The 26043-nt window shown below is 38.7% G+C and overlaps 1 protein-coding gene across 5 annotated transcripts in view; it reads left to right on the top strand.

Annotated features, from left to right (window-relative positions):
- The window catches only part of DCAF1 (DDB1 and CUL4 associated factor 1), a 93464-nt gene that overhangs the window by 29250 nt on the left and 38171 nt on the right, over positions 1 to 26043 (top strand). For all 5 annotated transcript variants that reach the window (XM_053896692.1, XM_019416997.2, XM_019416994.2 and 2 more), the window contains 10 exons: positions 8099 to 8236; positions 9770 to 10282; positions 10600 to 10701; positions 14165 to 14323; positions 16101 to 16280; positions 16893 to 17102; positions 17778 to 17947; positions 21805 to 21929; positions 23081 to 24344; positions 25235 to 25433. In XM_053896692.1, coding sequence (XP_053752667.1) covers positions 8099 to 8236; positions 9770 to 10282; positions 10600 to 10701; positions 14165 to 14323; positions 16101 to 16280; positions 16893 to 17102; positions 17778 to 17947; positions 21805 to 21929; positions 23081 to 24344; positions 25235 to 25433 — 3060 coding nt within the window. The remainder of the gene's footprint in view (positions 1 to 8098; positions 8237 to 9769; positions 10283 to 10599; positions 10702 to 14164; positions 14324 to 16100; positions 16281 to 16892; positions 17103 to 17777; positions 17948 to 21804; positions 21930 to 23080; positions 24345 to 25234; positions 25434 to 26043) is intronic.

Raw genomic sequence — 26043 nt, 5'->3', positions numbered from 1 at the left:
GAAAGTCATCTCTGGTTCTTTATAGTTGCATCATTGTATATTTAGAATGAAGTAAATACCCTTTGGATGTCAGAAACACTGAGGGATTTTTTTGAGTAATAAAATTTGTTTCATAATAACTCATTTCTGGTGAGAGAAGTGAATTATTAAAGCAAAATCACATGTTAGATAGGAAATAACATAGCCTTGAATCCAGTGTCCTAGAGCACAGATTACAAACTTCTTTGAGATTGTGAGGCCTTAATGTTGGATTACATGATGATCTTTATCCTTCAGAAGTATCCTATGCAAATTTTTTGGTGTGAACCAATATTTTACTTTAAAATACAATTATAACTTGTAAATTAATGAGTTAGAGATCATTATTTTTGGAAAGATGGGCTACTGGTGTTTTACAAAGCTCTGGTTCAGACTCTGCTTTACAGCAGTATTTTTTAAACTTTGTGAACTGTAGTAACATGTTTTTACATTGCAACCCAGTACATACAGTAAGTATATGAAAAAAGTTTTTTGAACATTGTTTACTCTTTGTGTGATACATTCTGATATTTCACTAAATTGATTCTATTTTAGCCACTATTTTTTAAAAAAAGTTGCTTATTTGTACTTTCAGAGATAGTGAAATAGCTTTACATTTTATTTACAATTATTTGACTGTAGTTTTCTTCATTATATTAAGCGTGTTACAGAACTGAGCACTTTAATATTATTTATGTAATAGGTTTTTCTTTCTTTTTTTTTTTTTTTTTAACATTTATTCATTTTTTTGAGAGACAGCACAAGCACAGGGGAGGGGCAGAGAGAGGGGGAGACACAGAATCCAAAGCAGGCTCCAGGCTTTGAGCTGTCAGCACAGAGCCCGATGTGGGACTCGAACTCATGAAACGGAAGATCATGACCTGAGCCGAAGTTGGATGCTCAACCGACTGAGCCACCCACCCAGGCGCCCTGGTTTTTCTTTTCTTTTAAGAGAGAGCGCATGTGAGGTCATGTACACATGCAGGCAGGGGAGAGACAGAGGGAGAGGGAAAGAGAATCTTAAACAGGCTCCATGCTCAGTGTGGAGCCCAATGTGGGGCCTGATACCGTGATACTGGGATCATGACCTGAGCCAAAATCAAGAGTTGAATGTTCAACCCACTGAGCTACCAAGGTGTTCCTGTACTAGGTTTTTCCTATGGTTAAGTTTGTCAGTGTTAAGTCAGGTCAGGAATTTTAGGGACTTTTTTAAAAAAGTTTTTAAATTTTTATTAAAAAAATTTTTTTAATGTTTATTTTTGAGAGAGAGACAACGCAAGCAGGGGAGGGGCAGAGAGAGAGGGGGAGACACAGAATCCGAAGCAGGCTTCAGGCTCTGAGCTGTTAGCACAGAGCCTGATGCAGGGCTTGAACCCATGGACCACCAGATCATGACCTGAGCTGAAGTTGGATGATTAATGGACTGAGCCACCCAGGTGCCTCTAGGGACTTATTTTTTAAGTATTGTTTTGATGTTTTTCTCTTTGAGGTTGTCCTTAAATTATTGGAGGTGGGAGGGATAAAATCAGAGAGACTGAGGTCTCAGAAAGTATAATCTGTAAGTGAGTGTTTCTCAGATTTTATATTCTGGAACATTAAGATTCCTCTAAAATGTTAATAGGTGCTTTATGAAAAAAGTGTCCATGAGATCATTTAATAGGTAGATGGCTACCATTTATAAAGTGCTAGCCCTGTGCTAAGCATTTGTTTTGCATCATGTATTAGTCCTCACAGCATCCTGTGAGGTAGGAAGAAAACCATGAATATATGACCTTTCAGAAGCTGAGAGGGAAAAAAAATGGTTTTAAGAAAGAAGGGAGGAGACCCAGATCTATCCAGGATAACTTGGAAACTTTCCTATTGCATGCACATACAGATTCCAGGTAAATTGCAATAAACTCTTAGAGAAATCCCTAGGTGCCAGAGGTAACTGTAAAAACAAAGTGGTAGTTGAGGACAGGAGATAAAACCTTGGCTGAACAGTTGGAACTGGGACCTCGACCCCTGTGTAAAACCAGTACTCCCAAAGGACCTTCAATGAAACAGTGCAAAAGAGAAGTATCTGCCTACTGCCATGGAAGGTGACTGGTTTCTCAGTCTGTGACTCCACTCTGATGGCAGGGGGTGAGTGTGTGGGGTAGGGGAGGATAAATCTCTGAGACACTCTGGGCACAACCTTTATTTTGGTGTATGTTTGAAATTTCTGCCATATGAATAGGAACCCCAAAGTCAAGAAATTAACAACAAAATAATTGTCCTGAACTAACCATATTCCTTGAGTGTCTGACAAAAGCAAATGTAAAATTACTCTTGGGGAAAGCTCTCATAATCCAGGCTATAATGGATTTCAGAGAACAGCAATTTCCAGGTGAAGTGAGTTCACAAAAACATTACAAAATACACCAGGAAATAATTTTTCAGGATTAGGAATTAACAATAAAAATAAAGAGAAGAATCAAATAGAACAGATATCTGAAAGATATTAGGAAGTCCCTTTTAAATGACTGGATGTGTTTTCTTTTTGGATTTTTCATTACTAGTGTATAGAAATGCAACCAATGGGGCACCTGGGTGGCTCATTTAGTTGAGTGTCCGACTTCGGCTCAGGGATCTCACGGCTTGTGTATTCGAGCCCCATGTTGGACTTTGTGCTGACAGCTCAGAGCCTGGAGCCTGCTTTGGATTCTATGTCTCCCTCTTTCTCTGCCCCTTCCCTGCTCATGCTCTCTCAAAAATAAACATTAAAAAAAAAAGAGAAATGTAACTGATTTTGTATGCTGTAACTTTGTTGAATTCATTTATTCTAACATTGTATGTGGAATCTTAGAAGTTTTCTACATAAAATATCATGTCATCTGTGAATAGAGATAATTTTATTTCTTCTTTTCCAACATAAATGCCTTTAATTTCTTTTTCTTGTCCAGTTCTGGCTAGAACTTACTGTGTTGAATAGAAGTAGTGAAAGCAGACATCTTTGTCTTGTTCTTTTTTTCCTAAAATTGTTTTTAGTGCTTATTTTTGAGAGAGAGCATGTGTGCGCTCATGAGCAGGGGAAGGGCAGAGAGAGAGGGAGACAGAATCTGAAGCAGGCTCCAGGCTCTGAGCTGTCAGCACAGAGCTGGACACCCATGGACCTCAGTCAAAGTCGGATGCTTAATCAGCTGAGCCACTCAGGCGCCTCTGTCTTGTTCTTGATGTTAGGGAGAAAGTGTTAGTCTTTTTGATTGTTGAGTATAATGTTGAGTGTGGGTGGATTTTCCATAACTGGCTTTTATGATATTAAGGAGGTTTCCTTCTGTTCCTAATTTATTAAGTATTTTAATGAAAGTGTGTTGATTTTTGGCAGATTCTTTTTGTATCAGTTGAGATGGTCAGATGGTTTTCCATTAATTCACGGTAATTTCACAAACTCATTTTATTGTGTGTAGTTTGGTGTACTAGATTGGTTTTTGTATGTTGAACTATGCTTGCATTCCTGGATAAATCCATTCATTGATCATGGTGTATAATCCTTTTACTGTGCTGCTGTGGTATTTTATTGAGGTTTTTTTGTATCAGTATTCATAAGGGATATTGTTCTATAGTTTTCTTATAGTCTCTTTGGCATCAGGATAACGCTGGCCTAATGGAATGAGTTTGAAGTGTTCCCTTATTTTTTGGAAGAGTTTGAGAAAGATTGGTATTCTTTAAATGTTTAGTGTACAATTCACCAATGAATTCATCTGGTCCTGAGTTTTTCTATTTTGGGAGATTTTTGATGACTGATTCAGTCTCCTTACTACTTAGGTCTTAATCAGTTTTTCTTTATGAATCAGTTTTGGTAGATTGTGTATCTAGGAATTTGTCCATTTTGTCATCTTACCTAAGTTATTCATTTTGTTGGTATATAATTGTTTATAGTGTTTTATATGTTTTTTTTTATTTCTGCAAGATTGGTAGTAAGATTGGTACAAACTTTTGTTTGTATTTTTAAATTTTATTTGTTTTTTAAGTTTGTTTATTTTGAGGAAGAGAGAGAAAGAGAGTGGGAGGAGCAGAGAGAGAGGGAGAGAGAGAATCCCAAGCAGGCTCTACACTGTCAGCACAGAGCCTGATGTGGGGCTTGAACTCCTGAACCTTGAGATCATGACCTGAGCTGAAACTTAAGAGTTGGATGCCTAACTGACTGAGCCACCCAGGCATTCCTCTCTTTCAGTTTTGAGAGTAATGTGAGTCTTTTTTATTTTTATTTTTAAAATTTCTTTGGGTCTTGTTCAAGATTTGTCAATATTGTTGGATCTTTTCAAAGAAACAACTTTTGGTTTCATTTTCTGTATTTTTCTATTTGCTGTTTTACTTATCTTCACTCTAATCTTTATTATTTGCTTCTATTACCTTTGGGTTTTGTTTGCTCTTTTTCTAGTTCCTTAAAGTGTACAGTTAGGTTATTAGGGATTTGAGATCCATCTTTTTTTTTAATTGTATGTATGTTTGCAGCCATGAATTTCCCTCTTAGCAATGCTTGTGACACCTCCCACAAATTTTGGTATGCATTCATCTCAAGGTATTTCTAATTTCCCTGTGACTTCTTTGACCCCTGGGTTATTTAAAAGTGTATTAATTTCCACATATGAATTGTCCAGTTTTCCTTAGGTTGTTGATTTCTTATTTAATTTCAATGTGATTGGAAAAAATTCTTTGTAAGAGTTTATTCTTCTTAATTTATTAACCCTGTTGTTGTTTAACATGGTCTATCCTGGAAAATGATCCATGTGTACTTAAGAAGAATGTATATTCTGGTCTTGTTGGGTGGAGTATTCTCTGTGTGTCTGTTAGGTGTAATTGGTTTATAGTGTTCAACTCTTATGTTTCCTTACTGATCTTCTGTTTGGTTGTTCTATCTATTATTGAAAGTGGGGGTACAGAATTTCTGTTTGGGATAATAAGTTTTGGAAAAACAGTGGTGATGGTTATGCAACATTGTAAATGTACTTAATCACTCTGAATTGTACACTTAAGAATGGTTTAAAAGGTTCAAAATTATTGGATATGTAAAAAAAAAAAAAAAAAAAAAAAAAAAGAATCTAAATTCTTAACAAAAGTCCAAGACCATGGGAGAAAAATGGCCATTTGGGAAAGGAAACAGAGAGCTAGTGTGTATAAAGTTTACAGTTATTGAATTTAAAAATATAGTAGATGAATTAGAGTGAAGTTTAGACACAGCTGAAGATAGAACCGTGATACCATGATCTGAGCTGAAACAAAGAGTCAGACACTTAACCGACTGAGCCACCTAGGCACTTCTCATGTCAATATATTTTTTTGAAAAAATTTTTTAATGTTTTCATTAATTTTTTTTTTTTTTTTGAGAGAGAGAGAGAATGAACAGGGGAGGGGCAGAGAGAGAGAGGGAGACACAGAATCTGAAGCAGTCTCCAGGTTCTGAGCTGTCAGCACAGAGCTGGACACGGGTCTTGAACTCACCAACTGTGGGATCATGACCTCAGCCGAAGTTGAAGCTCAACGGATTGAGTCACCCAGGAACCCCTCATGTCAATATTTTAAAACAAAATTTCTCAGCATGTGTTTTTCAGAGTGTTAATTTTTTTTTTTTTTAATTTTTTTTTTTCAACGTTTTTTATTTATTTTGGGACAGAGAGAGACAGAGCATGAACGGGGGAGGGGCAGAGAGAGAGGGAGACACAGAATCGGAAACAGGCTCCAGGCTCCGAGCCATCAGCCCAGAGCCTGACGCGGGGCTCGAACTCACGGACCGCGAGATCGTGACCTGGCTGAAGCCGGACGCTTAACCGACTGCGCCACCCAGGCGCCCCCAGAGTGTTAATTTTTTGAAAAGAGGTTAAAATGTTTAGAAATATATGGGATAATGACTCCATGACCTTAGGGAAGAATTTAAGATACAAAATGCACAAAATTTAAAAGAAAATACTGTTAAGTATGATTACATAAAAATTATGAGCTTGTGTTTATCATAAAACACTTGTAAAAGCTGTGTATTTCACAGAAATGGAAGCCTAAATGGTCAACAGGAATGAAAAAATGCTGAACCTCATTAATAATGATGAATTCAAATTATATGCAGTGCTGTTTTTATACCCACCAGACTACAGAAGGTGAAAAGTATGACTGTGGTCAAGTGTTGACAGAGATGTAGAAAAAAAGTATTCACTGTTGGTGGAAATGTGAATTGTTGCAGTCACTTTGGAAAATAGCCTGGCATTCTCTGGTAAAGTTGAGCATGCACATATCCTACATCCATGATGCAGTTTTTTTTTTTTTTTTTTTTTTAATTATTTTTGAGAAAGAGTGTGCGCATGTGAGGGAGGGGCAGAGATAGAGGAGGATAGAGGATTCGAAACTGCCTCTGTGCTGACAGTAGATAGCTTGATGCGGGGCTCGAACTCATAGACTGTGAGATCATGACCTGAGCCAAAGTTGGACACTTACCCAACTGAGCCACTCAGGCGCCCCTGTTTAGTAGTTTATTTTTTTTTTAATGTTTATTTACTTTTGAGAGAGAGAGAGAGAGAGAGAGAGAGACAGTGCAAGCAGGGGAGGGGCAGAGAGAGAGGGAGACATAGAATCTGAAGCAGGCTGCAGGTTCTGTGCTGTTAGCACTTGGTGTTCGAACTCACGAACTGTGAGATCATGACCTGAGCTGGAGTCAGATGCTTAACTGACTCAGCCACCCAGGTGCCCCCTGATTTAGTAGTTCTGATCCTAGATGTCTGCTCTGTGGATAGCTATGGATAGGCTTGCACAAAAATAGTTGTTTTTTTTCTGTTTTTTTTTTTTTAGTTTTTTATTTAAAGATTTTTTTTTTTTATGTTTATTTTTGAGAGTGAGAGCACGAGTAGGGGAGGGGCAGAGAGAGAGGGAGACACAGAATCTGAAGCAGGCTCCAGACTCTGAGCTGTCAGCACAGAGCCCTCTTGTGGGGCTCAGACTCACAGAGTTGTGGTTTTTAAGCCAACAAAATAGCGGCAAAATACGGAGGTGAAGAACATCTGGAGGTCAACTGCCTGGGATCAGACCCCAGCTCTTTCACTTATGTTACTTAACCTTATTGTGACTCAGTTTCCTTTTCAGTAAATACTTACCTAATCACGTAAGGTTGATAGAAGTTAATAAGTAATTGTGTCTAAAGTCTGTCTTATGTTGAATGCTATTTGTGACAATTACATGTAATAATATAGGTGAATGTAAAGAACATAATGGTGAATAATAACTTGCAGAAAAATGCAGTATCATGTGGTTTATATAGTTCAAAGCATATAACTTTAACAAGTTTAATGAGAAAATTGTTAAAATTTAGTAACATGGGTACCTTTTGGGAAGAGAGGACACAGGTGGTATAAGGAAGAACACATGGAAGATCTCAAGTAGATCGTGGGTGATTTTCATTTTCTTTGATTGGACTATACATGTTTTTTTAATTAAAAAATTGTTTTTAACGTTTATTTTTGAGAGAGAGAGAGAGCGTGGCGAGAAGGAGCAGAGAGAGAGGGAGACACAGAATCCAAAGCAGGCTCCAGGCTCTGAGCTATCAGCACAGAGCCCAATGCGGGACTCAAATCCACAAACCATGAGATCATGACCTGAGCTGAAGTCAGGTGCTTAACTGACTGAGCCACTCAGTTGCCCCTGGAGTATGCATGTTTATGTGTACTATTTCATAAAAAAAACTAATGAAAAATGAGTTTGGGATATGTGGTGTTAAGTACTTTGATGGATGACTTCTCATTAGTGATGTTAATTGTGCATTGTGAACTTCAAAGAATATAGAAGTTTTAGTGCTTCCCACTTGGTCATGGAATATTTTGGGTCTCAAACATCTAAGGTAAGACTGTTATGTGATTATTGATCTTTAGCTTGAATTTCAGTGGCTAGATAGGAATCTATTTCACAGATGTACAGACACTTTAATCCACTTAGACACTTTACTTGCATTTTTAAATTTATGAGCAGCATTGAAATATCTTATTAAGAGATTCTTTCATAAGACTAAAATCTTTGCTTATGTCTTTAATTATGAAAATGGTCTTTGCTGAATTGTACTATTTAATTTCCTTTACTATAGGAGGGAATTGTTGAGAATCTTTTCAAATGGGCCCGAGAGGCTGATCAGCCATTGAGGACGTATTCTACTGGACTGTTAGGAGGTGCTATGGAGAATCAAGACATTGCTGCCAACTATAGAGATGAGAATTCACAGCTGGTAAGGACTATGTTAGAATTACTTTTTGTATAAGGTGGGAGAGTATTCACAAGTTCTTTCCTTACTACCTGAACTCGAAAAGGTAGATCTTATTCATTATATGGTACTGGAATATAGCTATAATTTTGACATTTCAAGATAACTTTTTTTTTTTTAAAGTCTGTGTATTCTGAGAGAAAGAGCGAGCTGGGGAGGGGCAGAGAGGGAGAGAGAGAATCCCATGTGGGCTCTGTGCTGTCTGTGCAGAGCCCGATGCGGGGCTTGATCTCACAGACTGTGAGATCATGACCTGAGCCAAGATCAAGAGTTGGACGCTTAACTGACTGAGCCACCCAGGCACCCCTCAAAATTACTTTTCATAATAGTTTTGATTTTACTTTTTTTAACTTGAAAATAGCCATTTTTCATCTTATCAAGGATCATATCCCAACATTTGGATTATGAAAATTTTCAAACATACAGCAAAATAGAATTTTACAGAGAACAGCTGTGTACATACCACTTAAATTGTTTGTGAACATTTTACTATACCCGTGCATACCCATCCATCCATCCACCTTTTCTTTTATTTCATCCACCATCCTTTTTTTTTTATGTAGTTTGAAGTAAATTGCAGGCATAATTTCTTTCTTTTTTTTTTTTTTAAACTAAGCATAATGCTATATTTTAGTGTTGGCTCAAAAAATAAGTACTTAAGGGGTGCCTTTGGTTGAGTGTCTGACTTTGGCTCAGGTCCTGATCTCATGTTCCATGGGTTAGAGCCCCACATCAGGCTCTGTGCTAACAGCTCAGAGCCTGGAGCCTGCTTCAGATTCTGTGTCTCCCGCTCTGTCTGCCCCTCCCCTGCTTGCACCCTTTCTCTCTCAAAAATAAATAAAAAATAAAATAAGTACTTAAAACATGAAAAAGTAGTGAACTTGAAAAATAGATTGTATAATTATGTAGATGGCAATATCTAACAATGCATTTACAACAGATATAAGTTTGAGAAGCCTTCCTGTTTTCAGACTTTTTTTTTTTAATGTTTATTTCTGAGACAGAGAGAGAGCATGAGTGGGGGAGGGACAGAGAGAGGGAGACACAGAATCCCAAGCAGGCTCCAGGCTCTGAGCTCTCAGCACAGAGCCCGACGTAGGGCTTGAACTCACAAACCGTGAGATCATGACCTGAGCCGAAGTCAGTCGCTCAACCGACTGAGCCACCCAGGCGCCCCTGGACATTTTTTTAAAATCATGAATATGTCTAGTGTCTGCCTCTCCAGGTGTGATGGTCCAGCCCAGCTTGATCCAGATAGATCAGCTATGAATGATGTCTGATGTGCAAATGTGGTTTGGGTTCTCTGGGAAATTTTATGAGGAATGAGAGTTTTAGCTGTTTATTTCATTAAGCTGTAGGAATTAGCCATTTCCAGATACTGAAATAACTGCATGAGGGTCTACTTCTCCTTAAATGGAAATAAGAATTATTTATTAAGACTCATTTAAATTAAGATGCAGAAGAAATAAGGCCTTTTATTCCAATATCTGTTGATAGGTGGCAATAGTACTTCGAAGACTGAGGGAGCTACAACTTCAGGAAGTGGCTTTGCGGCAGGAAAACAAGCGTCCCAGCCCGCGAAAGCTCTCCTCTGAACCCCTTTTGCCTCTGGATGAAGAAGCTGTGGATATGGACTATGGCGACATGGCTGTAGATGTAGTGGATGGTGAACAAGAGGAAGCCTCTGGGGACATGGAGATTTCCTTTCATCTTGATTCAGGCCACAAGACCAGTAGTAGAGTGAACTCAGCAGCCAAACCTGACGAGGGAGGATTGAGGAAAAACAAGTCAGCAAAACAGGGTGACAGAGAGAGTTTTAGGAAAGCCAAGCAGAAGTTGGGTTTCTCAGCATCTGATCCAGATCGTATGTTTGTTGAGCTATCTAATAGCAGCTGGTCAGAAATGTCCCCTTGGGTGATTGGCACCAATTATACTCTTTATCCTATGACTCCTGCTATTGAGCAGCGACTCATTCTCCAGTATTTGACCCCCCTAGGAGAATATCAGGAGGTAAGCTTATTGGGAAGAATGCTGTTCACACTTTGGGACTAGTGCTTATTTCTGAGATATTTTAGGTAGCATTTTATACTCTGAGGTGTTTTTACTCTAATACAGAAAAGTCTTTGCCTCAAACTGGTGAAGTCTTATGCCACTGGTAAAGTCTTAGGTCACTTCAGATGTAGGTCTATTTGATAAAAGTGGGTTTGTATGTTTATAAGGGAGTGGGGGGGGTACCTCATTTTTTTAAAATCTTTTGTCTTCATAATGGAAAAGGAAATATGTGAAAATAAACCCAGTGTTAAGATTTATTTTTGTTTTCATTTCAGTTACTTCCCATATTCATGCAACTTGGATCACGGGAATTAATGATGTTCTATATTGACCTGAAACAGACTAATGATGTCCTGCTTACATTTGAGGCGCTCAAGGTAAAAAAATTTTTTTAAGATTTTTTTTTTTTTTTTTTAAGTAATCTGTACACCTCACATGGCGTTCAAAGTCACAACCTTGAGGTTAGGAGTCGTGTACTCCACTGATTGGGTCAGCCAGGTGCCCCACTTGGGGTAAAATTCTTGAAAATGTTAGGTACTGAGTGTTGTATTGACATGGATGTACCCATGTGTTTTGGTGTATAGCATCTCTGAGTTTTATTGCTCAGGGCATTTTCATTGCCAGATGTGTCAAAATAGTAACAATTGAAAATTTCTTATTTCGGTAGAAGAGATGAGGCTTACTTACCAAGTGGTTTCACAGAAATTCAGGAGTCTGTCCTACAGGGTTGAATGGTAGAGAGTGGATCTAGATCTGGGGATGGCCTCAGTTATTTTTGCTGCATAGGAGTGGAAAACTATGTGTATAGTACCTTATATCCTACTTTTTAAATATTCTTTGTCAGGCAACATTACTTTTTCTGAATTCTTCATCATTTACATAGCGTATGATGTTAGCTTATCTAGAGTAAACAAAATGTGAATTGGAAAATGAGTAAAGAAGTAGAGGCAGACCTAAATTCAGTAGAGGTAAGTGACTTCCTGAGTTGCAGAGGCACTAAATAGGGGAGGGCAGGTTAGCTAGCCCACGAAATTCATACTTATTCAAGTAATCTGAATGGAGAGAGATAAATTGAATGAATAACATTGTGGCTATCATATAATTCTACTCAACAGGTAACTAATGAACAGAGTACCTTTCTGTGATGTTTACACTTTTAGGTAAATCAGATCTTTATAGTTTGCTTAAGACAGTCATGTAAGCCTATGATTTCTTTTAGATATTATAGATGTTGTGGAAAAAGTATGGGGCACAAAGGAAGGAGTATTGTCTTCTTCCTGAGAAATGTTTCCAGAAAAGACCTCTGAAAAAAGAAGTGATGCTCTTTCTGGCTCTTTAAAGTTACAACTTTAAGGAAAAAAAAAAAGAAAGAAAGAAACAACTTTATTTTTGATATTCTAGAGCTATGCTATCTAATAGAAGTTTCAGTAATGGTAGAGGGGCGCCTGGGAGGCTCAGTCGGTTAAGCATCCGACTTCAGCTCAGGTCTTGATCTCACAGCTTGTGAGTTCGAGCCCCGTGTCAGGTTCTGTGCTGACAGCTCAGAGCCAGGAGCCTGCTTCAGATTCTGTGTCACCCTCGCTCTTTGCCCCTCCCCCACTCATACTGTGTGTGTGTGTGTGTGTGTGTGTGTGTGTGTGTGTGTGTGTGTGTCTCAAAAATAAACATGAAAAAAATTAAAAAAAAGTTTTAGTAATGGTGGAAATTTTCTATGTCTCTGCTTTTCAATACAGTGGCTACTAGCTGTATGAGCACTTAAAATGTAGCTAGTGTCACTGAGGCATTGAATTTTTTATCTTAGTCTCGTGTGGCCAATGATTACTGCATTGGACAGCAGAGTTCCAGAGTATATTGAAATGAAATGGAGGTGAGGAAAGTTGCCTTTCAGATGCCAGAAATTTTAAACTTGGAGGAGGTCAGACATACCCTGTATAACATATCCCTGTGTGTGGATGTAGTGTGTGTGTGTGTGTGTGTGTGTGTGTGTGTGTGTGTGTAAATTCATTATACTTTCAACAGTGGAATGCAGCTAGAGGTCAGAGTTCTCTCTAGTCCAAAGGTCTTGCTTTCAGATGCAGCGTCCTGTCCTGAACCAGGAGATAGTGGAAGAGGGGATTTGGGCAGTTGCTATTTCCATAGGTTATGTATGAGGAATTATAATGGATATTGTTATTCAGCTGTTTCCATGCAGAGTCATAGGGGATTAAAGAAAATGAAATAAGGGTGAACAGGGAAAAGTTGGCAAGAGATCTTTCTTACAGGGAAATAATGTAGAAAGATATGTACTCCTTTGTTCAAAAGGAAGGTTCAGTTGTATAGGAGAGGGGGGATAGGTGTTGAAGTTAAAATAAAAATGGGTTAAAATGTAGTCATTTGAAGAACCAGACCTTATACGGAGATACAATATAAAGAGAGAAAGTAGAATCTTTGCTTACATGAGCAAAGTGATCTAGGTTATAGGCTTTGTATTGGTAAGGTTGAACCTGCTTATTACTCTCTTTTCTCTTCTACCTATCCTGGCAGTGGAACTGCCACTTTATGGTAGGGACGTGAGAAAAACTACATGCCATCTTCTAAGGGTTGGCAGGGAACCATAGGTGGTTTAGCTACTTGGAGGACAGACTTGGATAACAGACAAAAAGAGTAAAGAGGTAAGAGATTTGAATTACATATGAGGATTAGTCTGAATCTGGGTGTTGAGAGAACTTCTGAAGAAGGTACATACCTGTTGTTTTTGCCATTAACCCTGGCAAGATTTGTATCCAGTTACATACTTTCCAGTCTGTTTTGTCTCTACTTTGTGCCTGCTTCACCATCTGGAAGACACCTTGGCACGAGAAACACGAGGGGGAGCTCTAGTTCTTCCGAGGCCCTGTCCACATTAGCTTGGGTTGAAGGTCATGAAGTAGCCTGCTGCTTGCATTGTACTTCCTGCCTTTAAAATTGCCCAGAAGACCAGGTCTACCCAGAGAGACTAGTGGGAACTGAACAGGAAGTTAACAAAACTTGAAAGATCACATGCTTTTAAAGATCTGTTTAAAGTGCATTCTGATAAGTTCCAAACATTTGCTAGTTTGGTAACTTGTTGAAGATGGTTATTTGGAGTTATATATAATGAGGTTCAGTATAAAAGAATACAAAATTTTGGGGTGTCTGGGTGGCTCAGTCAGTTAAGTGTCTGACTTCAGCTCAGGTCATGATCTCACGGTTGTGAGTTCGAGCCCCGCATTGGGCTCTGTGCTGACAGCTTAGAGCCTGGAGCCTGCTTTGGGTTCTGTGTCTCCCTCTCTCTCTGTTCCTCCCCCGCTCATGCTCTGTCTCTCTCCTTCAAAAATAAATAATAACATTAAAAAAAAAATTAAAAAAAAAAAGAAGACAGAGTTTGGTATTTTATTAGATGATAAGTCTGTGACTGAGCCAAAACTAGAACATAGGGCTGATTATATTTAAAGGATTAAAATGGGAAGGTTAAGAAAAATCCTTTAGGGAAGCTATGTAATAATAAAATGGTTGTGGGACTATGTCATTGTTTATGGCAGTATTTTTCATTTCTTGTTTTTCACCTTTATGAAAACCTTTGGTGTTAGAAGGGGATGTTAGGAAATCTTAATAGGTTCCCCCCCCCCCCCCAGCTTTATTGAGATATAATTCACATACCATAGAGGGTTTTCTCTGTTTTTTTATTTCCCTTTAAGCAGTACTGGTTTTATTTCTGTTGTGAGGGAGTGGTTGTCTACTTCAGAGGATTCCTTTTATTTAGCAGCTTGATTTAATGTTTTGTGAAAAGATTTTGTGATTATTCTAGATCCTTCCACAGTAACATGTGTCCTCTTTGTTTAGCACCTTGCATCTCTCCTGCTCCATAACAAGTTTGCCACAGAGTTTGTTGCGCATGGTGGAGTACAGAAATTACTGGAAATTCCTCGTCCTTCTATGGCTGCAACTGGTGTATCCATGTGCTTGTATTACCTGTCCTACAACCAGGATGCCATGGAAAGAGTAAGTCCAGTCCATTTAGAGTTTGGGAATGGGATTTGGTGAGGAGACTTGTTAGCACCTTCACAGAAAAAAATGAGTAGTTGGGAGTTTTTTAATGAAATTTTAATGAAAATAATTTTAATGAAAGAATTAGAGAACATGATGAATATATGGCTTTCACAAAGCATTCTAAAAATGTAAAATTGTTTACAAAAGATTGTTTTTTCTCCTATTTGAATTAAAAAAAAAAGCAAGGTAGATTGAGGTCTAGGGGCTTTATTTAGTTTTTGCCATTTCTGTTGAATTAGTATTAGTTCTTGGGCTCTTGTCAGATGTCGTTAATGGAGTTATATTTTGGGTTTTAGAGTTAATCTATTATAAAAACAGATGATGCTTTGTATGTGTTAACAAATAATGTGTGGTGGAGATAAAATAATTCCCGTTGTTCTCAGGGCTCCAGAGTTTCCCCATCTGGTTCTTCTGTTTTTCCAGTTAAGACTTGTTTATTTAGTGATTTAAAAAAAAAAAAAATGTGAATGAGTTACATTTTTTTTTTTTTTAATTTTTTATTTTTTTTTATTTTTTATTTTTGAATGAGTTACATTTGAAAAGTAGTGGGTCCCTAGACACACCTAGGGAAGCTCTTATCATTTCCATGCCTGGAATATTTTTTCTAATGTTCTGTGTGTTTTGGCTCTTCTGGTAGAGTGAAGTTGGTAAATTCTTCTTGGGCTATGTCTTGATTCATCTTTGCATATTTGTTAATAATGTTTTAGTTTTAATTTTTTTCCCTTTTGTGATCAACATTATGCAAAGATATGTATTCTTTTGAGAATAGTAACTTAATCTGTAGGTGTGTATACAAAATTAATTATGGCTAAGATAAAAAAGTAAACCTGGGGAATACTTTAGAATTCATTGATCCATAGGAGACGTTTTGATCCATAGGAGACATCGAAATGTATGTGAAACGAATCAGTGAGTGGATAACAAACTTGTAGACTTTAGTATCTGTAGTATCAGAAGGTTCAAGTCACTTTTATCACCCATGGATAGTCTCTTATCTCTTTGAGCTTCTTTCTCATCTTTTTTATTTTATTTTATTTTTTGAGAGTGAGACAGAACATGCGAGCTGGGGAGGGGCAGAGAGAGACAAAATCTTAGGCAGGCTCCACACCCAGCACAGAGCCATCTCTGGGCTCAGTCTCACTACTGTGAGATCATGACCTGAGCTAAAATCAAGAATTGGATGCTTATGGGGCACTTGTGTGGCTCAGTTGGTTAAGTGTCTGACTCTTGATTTCAGCTCAGGTCATGATCTCATCGTTTGTGGGTTTGAGCCCCACATTGGGCTCCATGCTGGCAGTGCAGAGCCTGCTTGGGATTTTCTTTCTGTCCCTCCCCTGATTGAGCTTGCTCTCTCTCTCTCTTTCTCTCTCTAAAACAAAGAAAAAAGAGTTGGGTGCTTAACCAACTAAGCCATTCAGACACCCTCTTACCTTCTAAGTGGGAACTGATACCCTATGGAACTGAGCACTGTGAGCATTAGAGGATGTAAATATTTGCAAAATTTGGCATTCAGTAAATAGCTCAGATTTAAGTATCTAAATTTAGGGTCTTCAGTTTGGAATAGAGTGTTACAGAATTTCATTTGTAACTTAAGTTTTAAACTCAGAATGACTGCATTAGTGATGATCATTGTATTCTGCACAGATAGCTAGCTACAGTGGTGAATTTTTCATCCCTTTTTGAAGGTTCTTTTGCCTGAAATTTTTAAAAACTGTTTTATTTTTTGCAGGTTTGTATGCATCCCCACAATGTTCTGTCTGATGTGGTGAACTATACTCTGTGGTTAATGGAATGTTCTCATGCCTCAGGATGCTGCCATGCTACCATGTTTTTCTCAATTTGCTTCTCCTTCCGGGCTGTGTTGGAGCTCTTTGACCGCTATGATGGTCTTCGTCGTCTGGTGAATTTGGTGAGGTTCTCAGTGGCTTCTTTTTGTGAGGAATAGGGGTCTTGCTTGTCTTGGCTGCCTTTCAGTAGTGTAGAAGAGAGGAACCTTTTTTTTTTTTTTTTTTTTTTAAGATTTCATTTTTAAGTAATCTCAGCATCTAATGTGGGATTCGAACTGACAACCCTGAGATCAAGAATCACTTGCTCCACCAAGTGAGCCAGCCAGGCTCCCCAAGAAACAGCTTTTGACTAGAAGAATTTTGCTATCATTTTTTGTGAATGAAGTCTTTTACTTCTCTTAAGCGGTTAGAGGACTCTGCCATTGTAGACTTGCCTTGAATATACTAATCTCATAGGGGGAATTGTGTTGATAATCTTGATCTTTCTTAAAGCAGTGGTTTTGTGCCTGAATGTCTTTCAACATGATTACAAGCTATGTAATTTTTCAGTAACTGTTTAATGTTTTGCTTATATATGGCAACTCTTAACATCTTTTATAGACAAATATGCTTTGATGTTTGTTAGTCTTGTTGAGCATAAAAGTTTACTGTAATCCTTTTCCTCCTTTTACTTTTTTCTTTCTGTTTTTTCCTTCCTTCCCTTTTTCCCCATCTTTTTGTCTCTTTCCTAATAGATCAGTACTTTGGAGATTCTAAATTTGGAAGATCAGGGTGCACTTCTGAGTGATGATGAAATATTTGCTAGCCGCCAAACTGGGAAACATACCTGCATGGCCTTGCGCAAGTACTTTGAGGCTCACCTGGCCATTAAATTGGAACAAGTAAAACAGTCACTTCAGAGGACTGAGGGTGGCATTCTTGTCCATCCTCAACCCCCATACAAGGTGAGAGGACCTTGCCATAAAAGGAAAAGTTAACTCTTATAACATTGTTGGGCCTAACGCTCATTGAGATCAATGGAGTTTATGCAGTATGTACATTGTTGGATTATACTTGCCTTGTGTAGGGGCAGAATACTTGAACATGGATGTATCAGGGACTTGTTTTGCTCCTAGTTGTAAGTTGCTACTTCTCTGGGATATTAAAACTAAAAGATGAACTGAAGTGTGTATAAAAGGGCTTTCTTCTATGAAAAGTACTAGATATACTGCCTCCTTCTGTGTGGAATTTTTTTTCTGAAAGGGCACGTCTGTTACTCCACTTCTGTATCATTTTTTAACTTTCTTGATGTGTTTTGGAATAAAGATGTGTTTTAAAAAATCACAAATTGAAAAGAAACCAGTTATTTTATGTGGTACTTCTTTTCCAAGTTGTGAAATATATGTACCAACAAGTTGTGAACATTTTGTTACCTTTTTTGGGCAAAATGTATTATGAGTCTAATTATAAGTAAAAGATTAAACATATTCATTATTTCACATGTGGGCTATTGACTCAATTGTGAAATTTGAAAGCTATTATTACTTAGGTTTATCAAAACTTGTTGACTATTGAGCTGTGATGAGGAAGGTAGCAAGCAGGTAATAGAGTTCTTTAATAATATGCATCTCTCCTTATAGGCGTGTTCATATACTCATGAACAGATTGTGGAAATGATGGAGTTTTTGATAGAGTATGGTCCAGCGCAGCTATATTGGGAACCAGCTGAAGTCTTCCTCAAACTTTCTTGTGTTCAACTCTTGTTGCAGCTTATTTCTATTGCCTGCAATTGGAAGACCTATTATGCAAGGTGGGATTAGAGAGAGGTTTTAAATGAAGTTAGATTCTGCCTTTTGGTTAAGGTGATATTGGTTTGTATATAGTGTATGCTTAGCAAACATTTGTTGAACTGAATTGAAATTTTGAGTGTGAATCTGAGAAAGTAGATTAAAGAGGATAATATACGTATATATGTATATATGTATATATGTATATACGTATATACGTATATATGTATATACGTATGTATATATATACACACATACACATATGTATATAATTTAAATGTTTATTTTTGAGAGAGTGCGTGTGCATGTGCGCATGCACTAGTGGGGGAGTGGTGGAGAGAGAGAGAGGATCCAAAGCAGGCTCTGTGATGACAGCAGAGAGCCTGATGTGGGCCTCGAACCCACAAATCATGAGATCATGACCTGAGGCGAAGTCAGACGCTTGACTGAGCCATCCAGGTGCCCCTACGAAGATAATCTATTTTTTCTTAATTTTTAAAAATCTTTATTTTTGAGAGAGAGAGAGAGACAGAGCATGAGCAGAGGAGGGGCAGGGAGAGAGGAAGACACAGAATCCAAAGCAGGCTTCAGGCTCTGAGCTGTCATCACAGAGCCCGATAAGGGGCTCGAACCCATGAGGTCATGACCTGAGCCGAGTTGGACACTTAACCCGACTGAGCCACCCAGGCGCCCCCGGAAGATAATATTTTTAATTTACAGAATTTTTGTTTATATATATGGTTCTGATGATTATGAATACTGCACAAAAGATGGGGATCAAGGTCTGTGCTCTTACAGAAGTTCTGTAATTTACACAGCTGCAGAGGTGGGTTTGAAGTCCTGTCTTGAGACTGCAGTTCAGTATTTTTTTTTGGTACTTAGACTTTAAACATCTCTCTACTGGCTGACAGCCACACATAATCTTCTTTCACAGAAAACTGTATTTTGTGCTTTTATGATTTTCACAATTTAGTTAAAAGCAGTCAGGGCACAGCAGGATGAGGCTCAGAAAAGGACAGCTGATAGAATCAGGAGTTTGGGTGGGTTCTACTTGAGCGTGATATCAGAGAAAGTTATATTTTGGAAAAGATAGAATCTGAAGAGAAGACAGTAACAAAGTTTATGAAGAGTGATTCTTTACCTTCTTTCCCTATCCATTCATTGTCATAAAGACAAGACTGCCTTATTTAGGGTGCATATGGCTTGTTTGTGAAATGCCAGGATAGTAAATCTAGGGAGATAACTTTTGGAGCAGCCATTTTAAAACTTTTTGGTCTCAGGACCCTTTTATTGTATTAAAAATTGAGAACCCCAAAGAGCTTTTGTTTTTGTGTTAAATCTGTTGATATTTAACAATTAGAAAGTAAAACTGAGTAAATGTAAAAATACTTATGAATTTACTTAAAAATAATCTTAACCCCATTACACGTTAGCATTTTTTATGAAAAGTTTCCAGAATAAAACCAGATGATTTCAGCAAGGTTTTTAAATGTCTGCCTAATATCTCATAATCTGCTTCTGTATTCACTCTTTTGTGACATCACACATGACATAGCCTCAGAAAGCTCTAGTAGCCACTTGTGAGAGAATGAAAGTGAGAAAGGAAACTAACATCCTGGTATTATTATGAAAATAATTAAAAAAATTTTTTTTAGGTTATTTTATGAGAGAGAGAAAAAGAAAGCATGCACGTGCGCCAGGGAGGGCAGAGGGAGGGAGGATCCCACACAGGCTTCACATGGTCAGTGTAGTGCCCAATATGGGGCTCGAACCCATGAACCTCAAGATCATGACCTGAGCCGAAACCAGGATGCTTAACCAACTGAGCTACCCAGGCGCCCCTGAAAATAGTTTTTATATCAGGGGACTTTCTGAAAGGGTCTCAGAGATCACTGGGTTCCCCTAACCACACTTGGAGAACTGTGTTTTACTTTTATTTACTTATTTAAGTTTTAAATATTTATTTTGAGAAAGAGAGTGTGAGTGGGAAGGGGCAGAGAGAGAGAATCCCAAGCAGGCTCCACACTCTGTGGTGAGCCCAACGTGGGGCTTGATCTCATGACTGTGAGATCATGATCTGAGCCAGTATCAAGAGTCGGACCCTTAACTGAACAAGCCATGCAGGTGCCCTGAGAACCACTGTTTTAGAGTATTAAAGTAGATTATTATATTCACTTGAACTTTGTTGAAAAGATGATGAAAGCTCAGAAGATAACTAGGAATGTTATAAATACATTTTTTGAGTGGCAAATTCATATTTGATTACTAAGAGAATATAAATATATTGGGAATGTGTCCTTTAAAAGTTTGTTTCTAAAAATCAAATACTTGTTTCTGTTTAGAATATACAGAACCTTAGAGAAGGAAATGATTTTCAGCTACTGTTAATTTCTCTAGTCTTTTTTCCATAATGTGTGTAAATATACCTAATTGAGATCATAGAATTTAACCAAATTCATCTTTTTATGAAATAATTCAATATACAAAATGTACAGAGACTAACATAACAACCCAATATGCAGTGTTGGCATGTGGTGGCATTATTTGCTTCTTTCTCAATTCCTTTTTCTGCCTCTCCATAGTGACCAATCTTCTGAATTTGGAGTATATCTCTCCATTTATATTTTTATACCACACACATGTGTGTGTATAAGCAATAATAGAATACTCCTTTGTATGTTTTTAAATTATATGTTATCCTGTATGCATCTTTTGCAACTTGCTTTTTTCAACCTTGTGTTTTTGAGATGTATATATGTTGATATTTATTTGAATTCACGTGTTTCTGTATTAGTTTATTACCCTATTGATGGACATTTAGTGTTTGTTACTTCCTTTTTTGCTATCAAATGAATGATACCACATACCTCCTTTTGGGGTCTCTTTGGGGATATGATGTATATAGCTGGATTGTAGGGTGCCTGCATTTCATCTTTATTGGATGTTGCTTTACCATTTTCATCTCAACAGCAGGATATGGGGATTCTCATTTCTCTGCCTTTTTATCAATACTTGGTATGGTCAGACTTACAATTTTATATCTTATGTTTTCTATTTTATTAATGTTGTATTTTGAGCCTCTCCCTTTGTTCTTTAGAATTCTTTGAGAAGGGCTGTCCGTAGCTGCAGAATAGTTCATCAGATGAGTGTACTATAACTTAACACACATGTGTTCCTACTATCTGTGTAGGTTTTCTAATTCTTTTGTTACTTTAAACGATGTGATAATGGACATCTTAACACATAAATGCTTGTTTGTATTTTTTTTTTTTAATTTTAATGTTTATTTATTTCTGAGACAGAGAGAGACAGAGCATGAGTGGGGGAGGGGCAGAGAGAGAGGGAGACACAGAATCCGAAGCAGGCTCCAGGCTCCGAGCTGCCAGCACAGAGCCCAACGCAGGGCTCGAACTCACGAACCGTGAGATCATGACCTGAGCCGAAGTCGGTTGCTCAACCAACTGAGCCACCCAGGCGCCCCTTGTTTGTATTTCTGATTATTTCCTTAGGACAAATTCTTCCAGGTGAAATTCCTGGGCTAAAGCTTAGGCACATTTTTAGAATCTTGTTTCCTATTTCTAGATTGTTTTTCAAAATGAGGGCCCTATTTGTACTCCCACCAAAAGTTTGAGAGCATTTGTCCTTATACATCCTTATCAGCATTAGGGATTATCCTTTGTTTTTAATTTTAGCAGTGGGGAAAATTCCATCCCCACTGTTTTGAAAGTAATGTCATGGTGACTTACAAATGCTCTCTTCATGTCTTGGCTAGGGACAGAGCCACATAGGTAGTAGTTCTGATCTATTCTGTATCTCAGTTTAACTTTTTTGTTTTGACTGTCTCCTAGTTTCCGTTTAACTAATTGTTTTTCCTGTCCAGGAATGATACTGTGCGCTTTGCTTTGGATGTTCTGGCTATTCTCACTGTTGTGCCAAAAATCCAGCTGCAGTTGGCAGAATCAGTGGATGTGCTAGATGAGGCTGGCTCCACCGTCTCCACTGTAGGTAGGTTGTACCTTTCCATTTTTGTGATTGCTTGGTCTGGATTTGTTTTCTTTTGCAATTCTGGCCGTAGTTGTGTACCTGAGTTGCAATATTAGAACAGAAGGTAGTAGTGGAGAATGCCTTGTCCCATCTAAGTTGTGCTATACGCTTTTATTTGTTTTTATTATTATTTTTAATGTTTGTTTATTTTTGAGAGAGAGACACATGCACACTGCACGAGTGGGAGTGGGACAGAGAGAGGAGACACACAATCTGAAGCAGGCTCCAGGCTCTGAGCTGTCAGCACAGAGCCCAACGCGGGGCTCGAATTCATGAACTGCGAGATCATGACCTGAGCCGAGTCGGAATCTTAACTGACTGAACCACCCAGTTGCCCCTATATAAAGGAATCGGTTGTGTTGGTGAACTCAGGTTTTCTAAGTGATACATGTGCTATGATGGTACAGGTTCATTCTTGAAAACCTGTACTCTGCAGAGTCTTATGCCAAAAATAAAGTTTATGGGAAAAATGGGTTAGGGCAGACAGTAGAAAACTTAAAGCAACTTTGTAATCTGAGCCCTAACTCCGTAATTGGCAAGCAGCTCAGAATGGATAGAAGCTATCATACATAATAACAAAAGAAAAATGTATCGTATTAAGAACAGGTCAGGTAAGGGCTCCTGCTAAAGTGAGCATGGGAAGTGGTATGACTGGCTGTGGGTCTTGGGGTGTACCACTTTGGGGAGAAAGCCTGAGGTGCAGCCACTTGTTTTTAACTTTATTCATATATAGCAGAAAGGGTTCCTGATGCCATTGTGGCAGCCAGGCTGAGGGTTTTTCTCCTTCCTGCTAAAGGTTTTAATTTATTCCTGCTATTTTTGCTCCCCTTAACCCAGGAAAAATTGCACATGACCCTGGTAACTTCCACATAATACCGACCTCATTCCCCTGTTTAACAACTGCATATGAAGTATTGTATCATGAAGCTATATTGTAGTAAAACTGATTGTATTTTATTCAAAAAGTTCCTTGTCCTTTAATAAAATGGTACAGTAGTTTCAGGTGGAACAAAATGAATCGAAGTCTAAATTTTGACTCTGGAACAATCATTGAATTTGGCTGTTAGTTTTTTGAAGAACAATATAAAATGTTTTGTATTTCTCCCCAATAGGTATCAGCATTATTTTGGGAGTGGCTGAGGGTGAGTTCTTTATCCATGATGCTGAAATTCAGAAGTCAGCACTTCAGATTATCATCAATTGTGTTTGTGGCCCGGATAACCGAATTTCCAGTATTGGCAAGTTTATCTCTGGAACTCCTCGGAGAAAGCTGCCTCAGACTCCAAAAAGTAGCGAGCACACCCTGGCCAAGATGTGGAATGTGGTTCAGTCCAACAATGGCATCAAGGTGCTCCTGTCCTTATTATCCATCAAGATGCCCATCACTGATGCAGACCAGATAAGGGCTCTGGCCTGCAAGGCCCTAGTGGGCCTTTCTCGCAGTAGCACTGTCCGGCAGATCATCAGCAAACTGCCCCTTTTCAGCAGCTGCCAGATCCAGCAGTTGATGAAGGAGCCTGTGCTGCAGGACAAGCGCAGTGATCATGTCAAGTTCTGCAAGTATGCCGCTGAGCTCATTGAACGAGTGTCAGGAAAGCCTCTTCTCATTGGCACTGATGTGTCTCTGGCACGACTGCAAAAAGCAGATGTTGTTGCCCAGTCAAGGATTTCCTTCCCTGAGAAAGAGCTGCTTCTGTTGATACGTAACCATCTCATTTCTAAAGGGCTTGGGGAGACAGCAACCGTGCTGACGAAAGAGGCTGACTTGCCCATGACTGCTGCTTCTCATTCTTCTGCCTTCACCCCAGTCACTGCTGCTGCTTCTCCCGTCTCTCTTCCCCGAACACCTCGCATCGCCAACGGCATTGCAACTCGACTGGGCAGCCATGCTTCTGTGGGTGCCACTGCCCCTCCTGCCCCCACTGCCCATCCTCAGCCACGGCCCCCGCAAGGTTCACTAGCCTTGCCTGGCCCATCTTACGCAGGCAATTCCCCCTTGATTGGTAGGATCAGTTTTATCAGAGAGAGGCCATCACCCTGCAATGGCAGGAAAATCAGAGTGTTGCGGCAGAAGTCGGACCATGGCGCCTATAGCCAAAGCCCAGCCATAAAAAAGCAGTTGGACAGACATCTTCCTTCCCCACCTACGCTGGACAGTATCATCACAGAATATCTTAGAGAGCAGCATGCTCGCTGCAAGAACCCAGTTGCCACCTGCCCACCTTTTTCCCTCTTTACTCCTCATCAGTGTCCTGAGCCAAAACAGAGGCGGCAAGCGCCAATAAACTTTACCTCAAGGCTAAACCGCAGGGCATCATTTCCAAAGTATGGAGGGGTGGATGGCGGATGCTTTGATAGGCACCTTATCTTTAGCAGGTAAGGAGAGGCCACCTCACTACCTGGGAATTGGAATGATTCTTCTATCTATCTATCTATCTATTTATTTATTTAAAAAAAAATTTTTTTTAACGTTTATTTATTTTTGAGACAGAGAGAGACAGAGCATGAACGGGGGAGGGTCACAGAGAGAGGGAGACACAGAATCTGAAACAGGCTCCAGGCTCTGAGTGGTCAGCACAGAGCCTGACGCGGGGCTCGAACCCACGGACCGTGAGATCATGACCTGAGCCGAAGTCAGACGCTTAACCGACCAAGCCACCCAGGCGCCCCATGATTCTTCTATTTAAATCAAAGTGTGATGATTCCAGAAAGCTGGACTATTTGTTGGTCTGAAATACCAGTGATTGTCACTTTGTGTAAATACATGAGTAATGTGACTGTACCCCCTTTGTCAACCAGGGGTTCCTTATGTGATTGTTATTGTTAGGATATTATTAGGATAAGGATACTCTGTGTTCTTGTTACAACTAGTGTGTTTTCTAGAACTCATGCAACATCCTGTTCCTAACTAGACTCCCAAACTTGTTTTTGTGCTGGTCCAGTTGTTTCCTGTTCTGATTCTTTACAAATCTCACATAAAGATGAGGGGATCACAAGTTTCAAATATGAGGACTTTTGTTATTGTTAAAACTTGGAAGTGGAGGTCCTTTTCTCTCACTTAAAATGAAAAGGAAGCACTGAAGGTCACTATGATATTTTGGGAGAACCCATTTGAAACATAAATGCTCTTTTTTTTTTTTTTTTTTTAATTTTTCTTTCATCCTTTTAGCAAAGTTTTCTTTTTTTGGAGTCCTTGTGCGTTGTCTCTGATTTTTTTTTTTTTTTTTTTTTTTTTTTTTTTTTTTTTTTTTTTTTTTTTTGCTTAGGTTCCGTCCTATTTCAGTGTTCAGGGAAGCCAATGAGGATGAGAGTGGTTTCACTTGCTGTGCATTCTCAGCACGGGAGCGGTTCCTGATGCTTGGCACCTGCACTGGGCAGTTGAAGCTCTATAATGTGTTTAGTGGACAAGAGGAAGCCAGCTATAACTGTCACAATTCGGCTATCACACATCTTGAACCTTCCAGGGTAAGAGTCCCTTCCTAGGTGGTTCTCATTCATTCTTCTTCGATGAGTTGGTAACTGTGGGCTTGTGGGCTGGCTGTTAATTTGTACATAAACTTTTATTGGAACATAGCCATGCCTATCTGTTTATGTGTGGTCTGTGGCTGCTTCTGTGCTACAGTGGCAGAGTTGAGTAGTTGTGACACAGACCATATGGCTTACAAAGCCTAATGTGTTTACTGTTTGGCTCTTTAAGTAAAAAAAAGTTTGCCAACCTTCTTCTAAGAGTCGTATGTGTATGTGTATGTATGTGTGAACCTTTCTTTTTTAATTTGCCTCAGATGGAAACTATGATCACAGAAGTTTTCTTTTTGTGTCAGAAATCTCAAAGTACTGTGAGTTTTTAGGAAAAAAGCATTATATGGTTCTAGTGGGTCATGGTTTATTAGTATTCTGTGGATGGAATTGACACCTTTATTTCTAAAAGTTAGGACTGTTAAGATGACAAGGATAGTTTTCCTGATAGAGTAAAGGAGACTCAGCCTTTATTGGGCTTTCTTTTTTTTTTTAAAGTATTTAAAAAAAAATTTTTTTTAATGTTTATTTATTTTGAGAGAGAGAGACACACACACAG

The sequence above is a fragment of the Panthera pardus genome, unplaced genomic scaffold (genome assembly GCF_024362965.1).
Source record: "Panthera pardus isolate Hobbes unplaced genomic scaffold, ASM2436296v1 HiC_scaffold_8, whole genome shotgun sequence".
NCBI classification, from domain to species: domain Eukaryota; kingdom Metazoa; phylum Chordata; class Mammalia; order Carnivora; family Felidae; genus Panthera; species Panthera pardus.
This window is presented reverse-complemented; position numbering and strand designations above follow the sequence as displayed.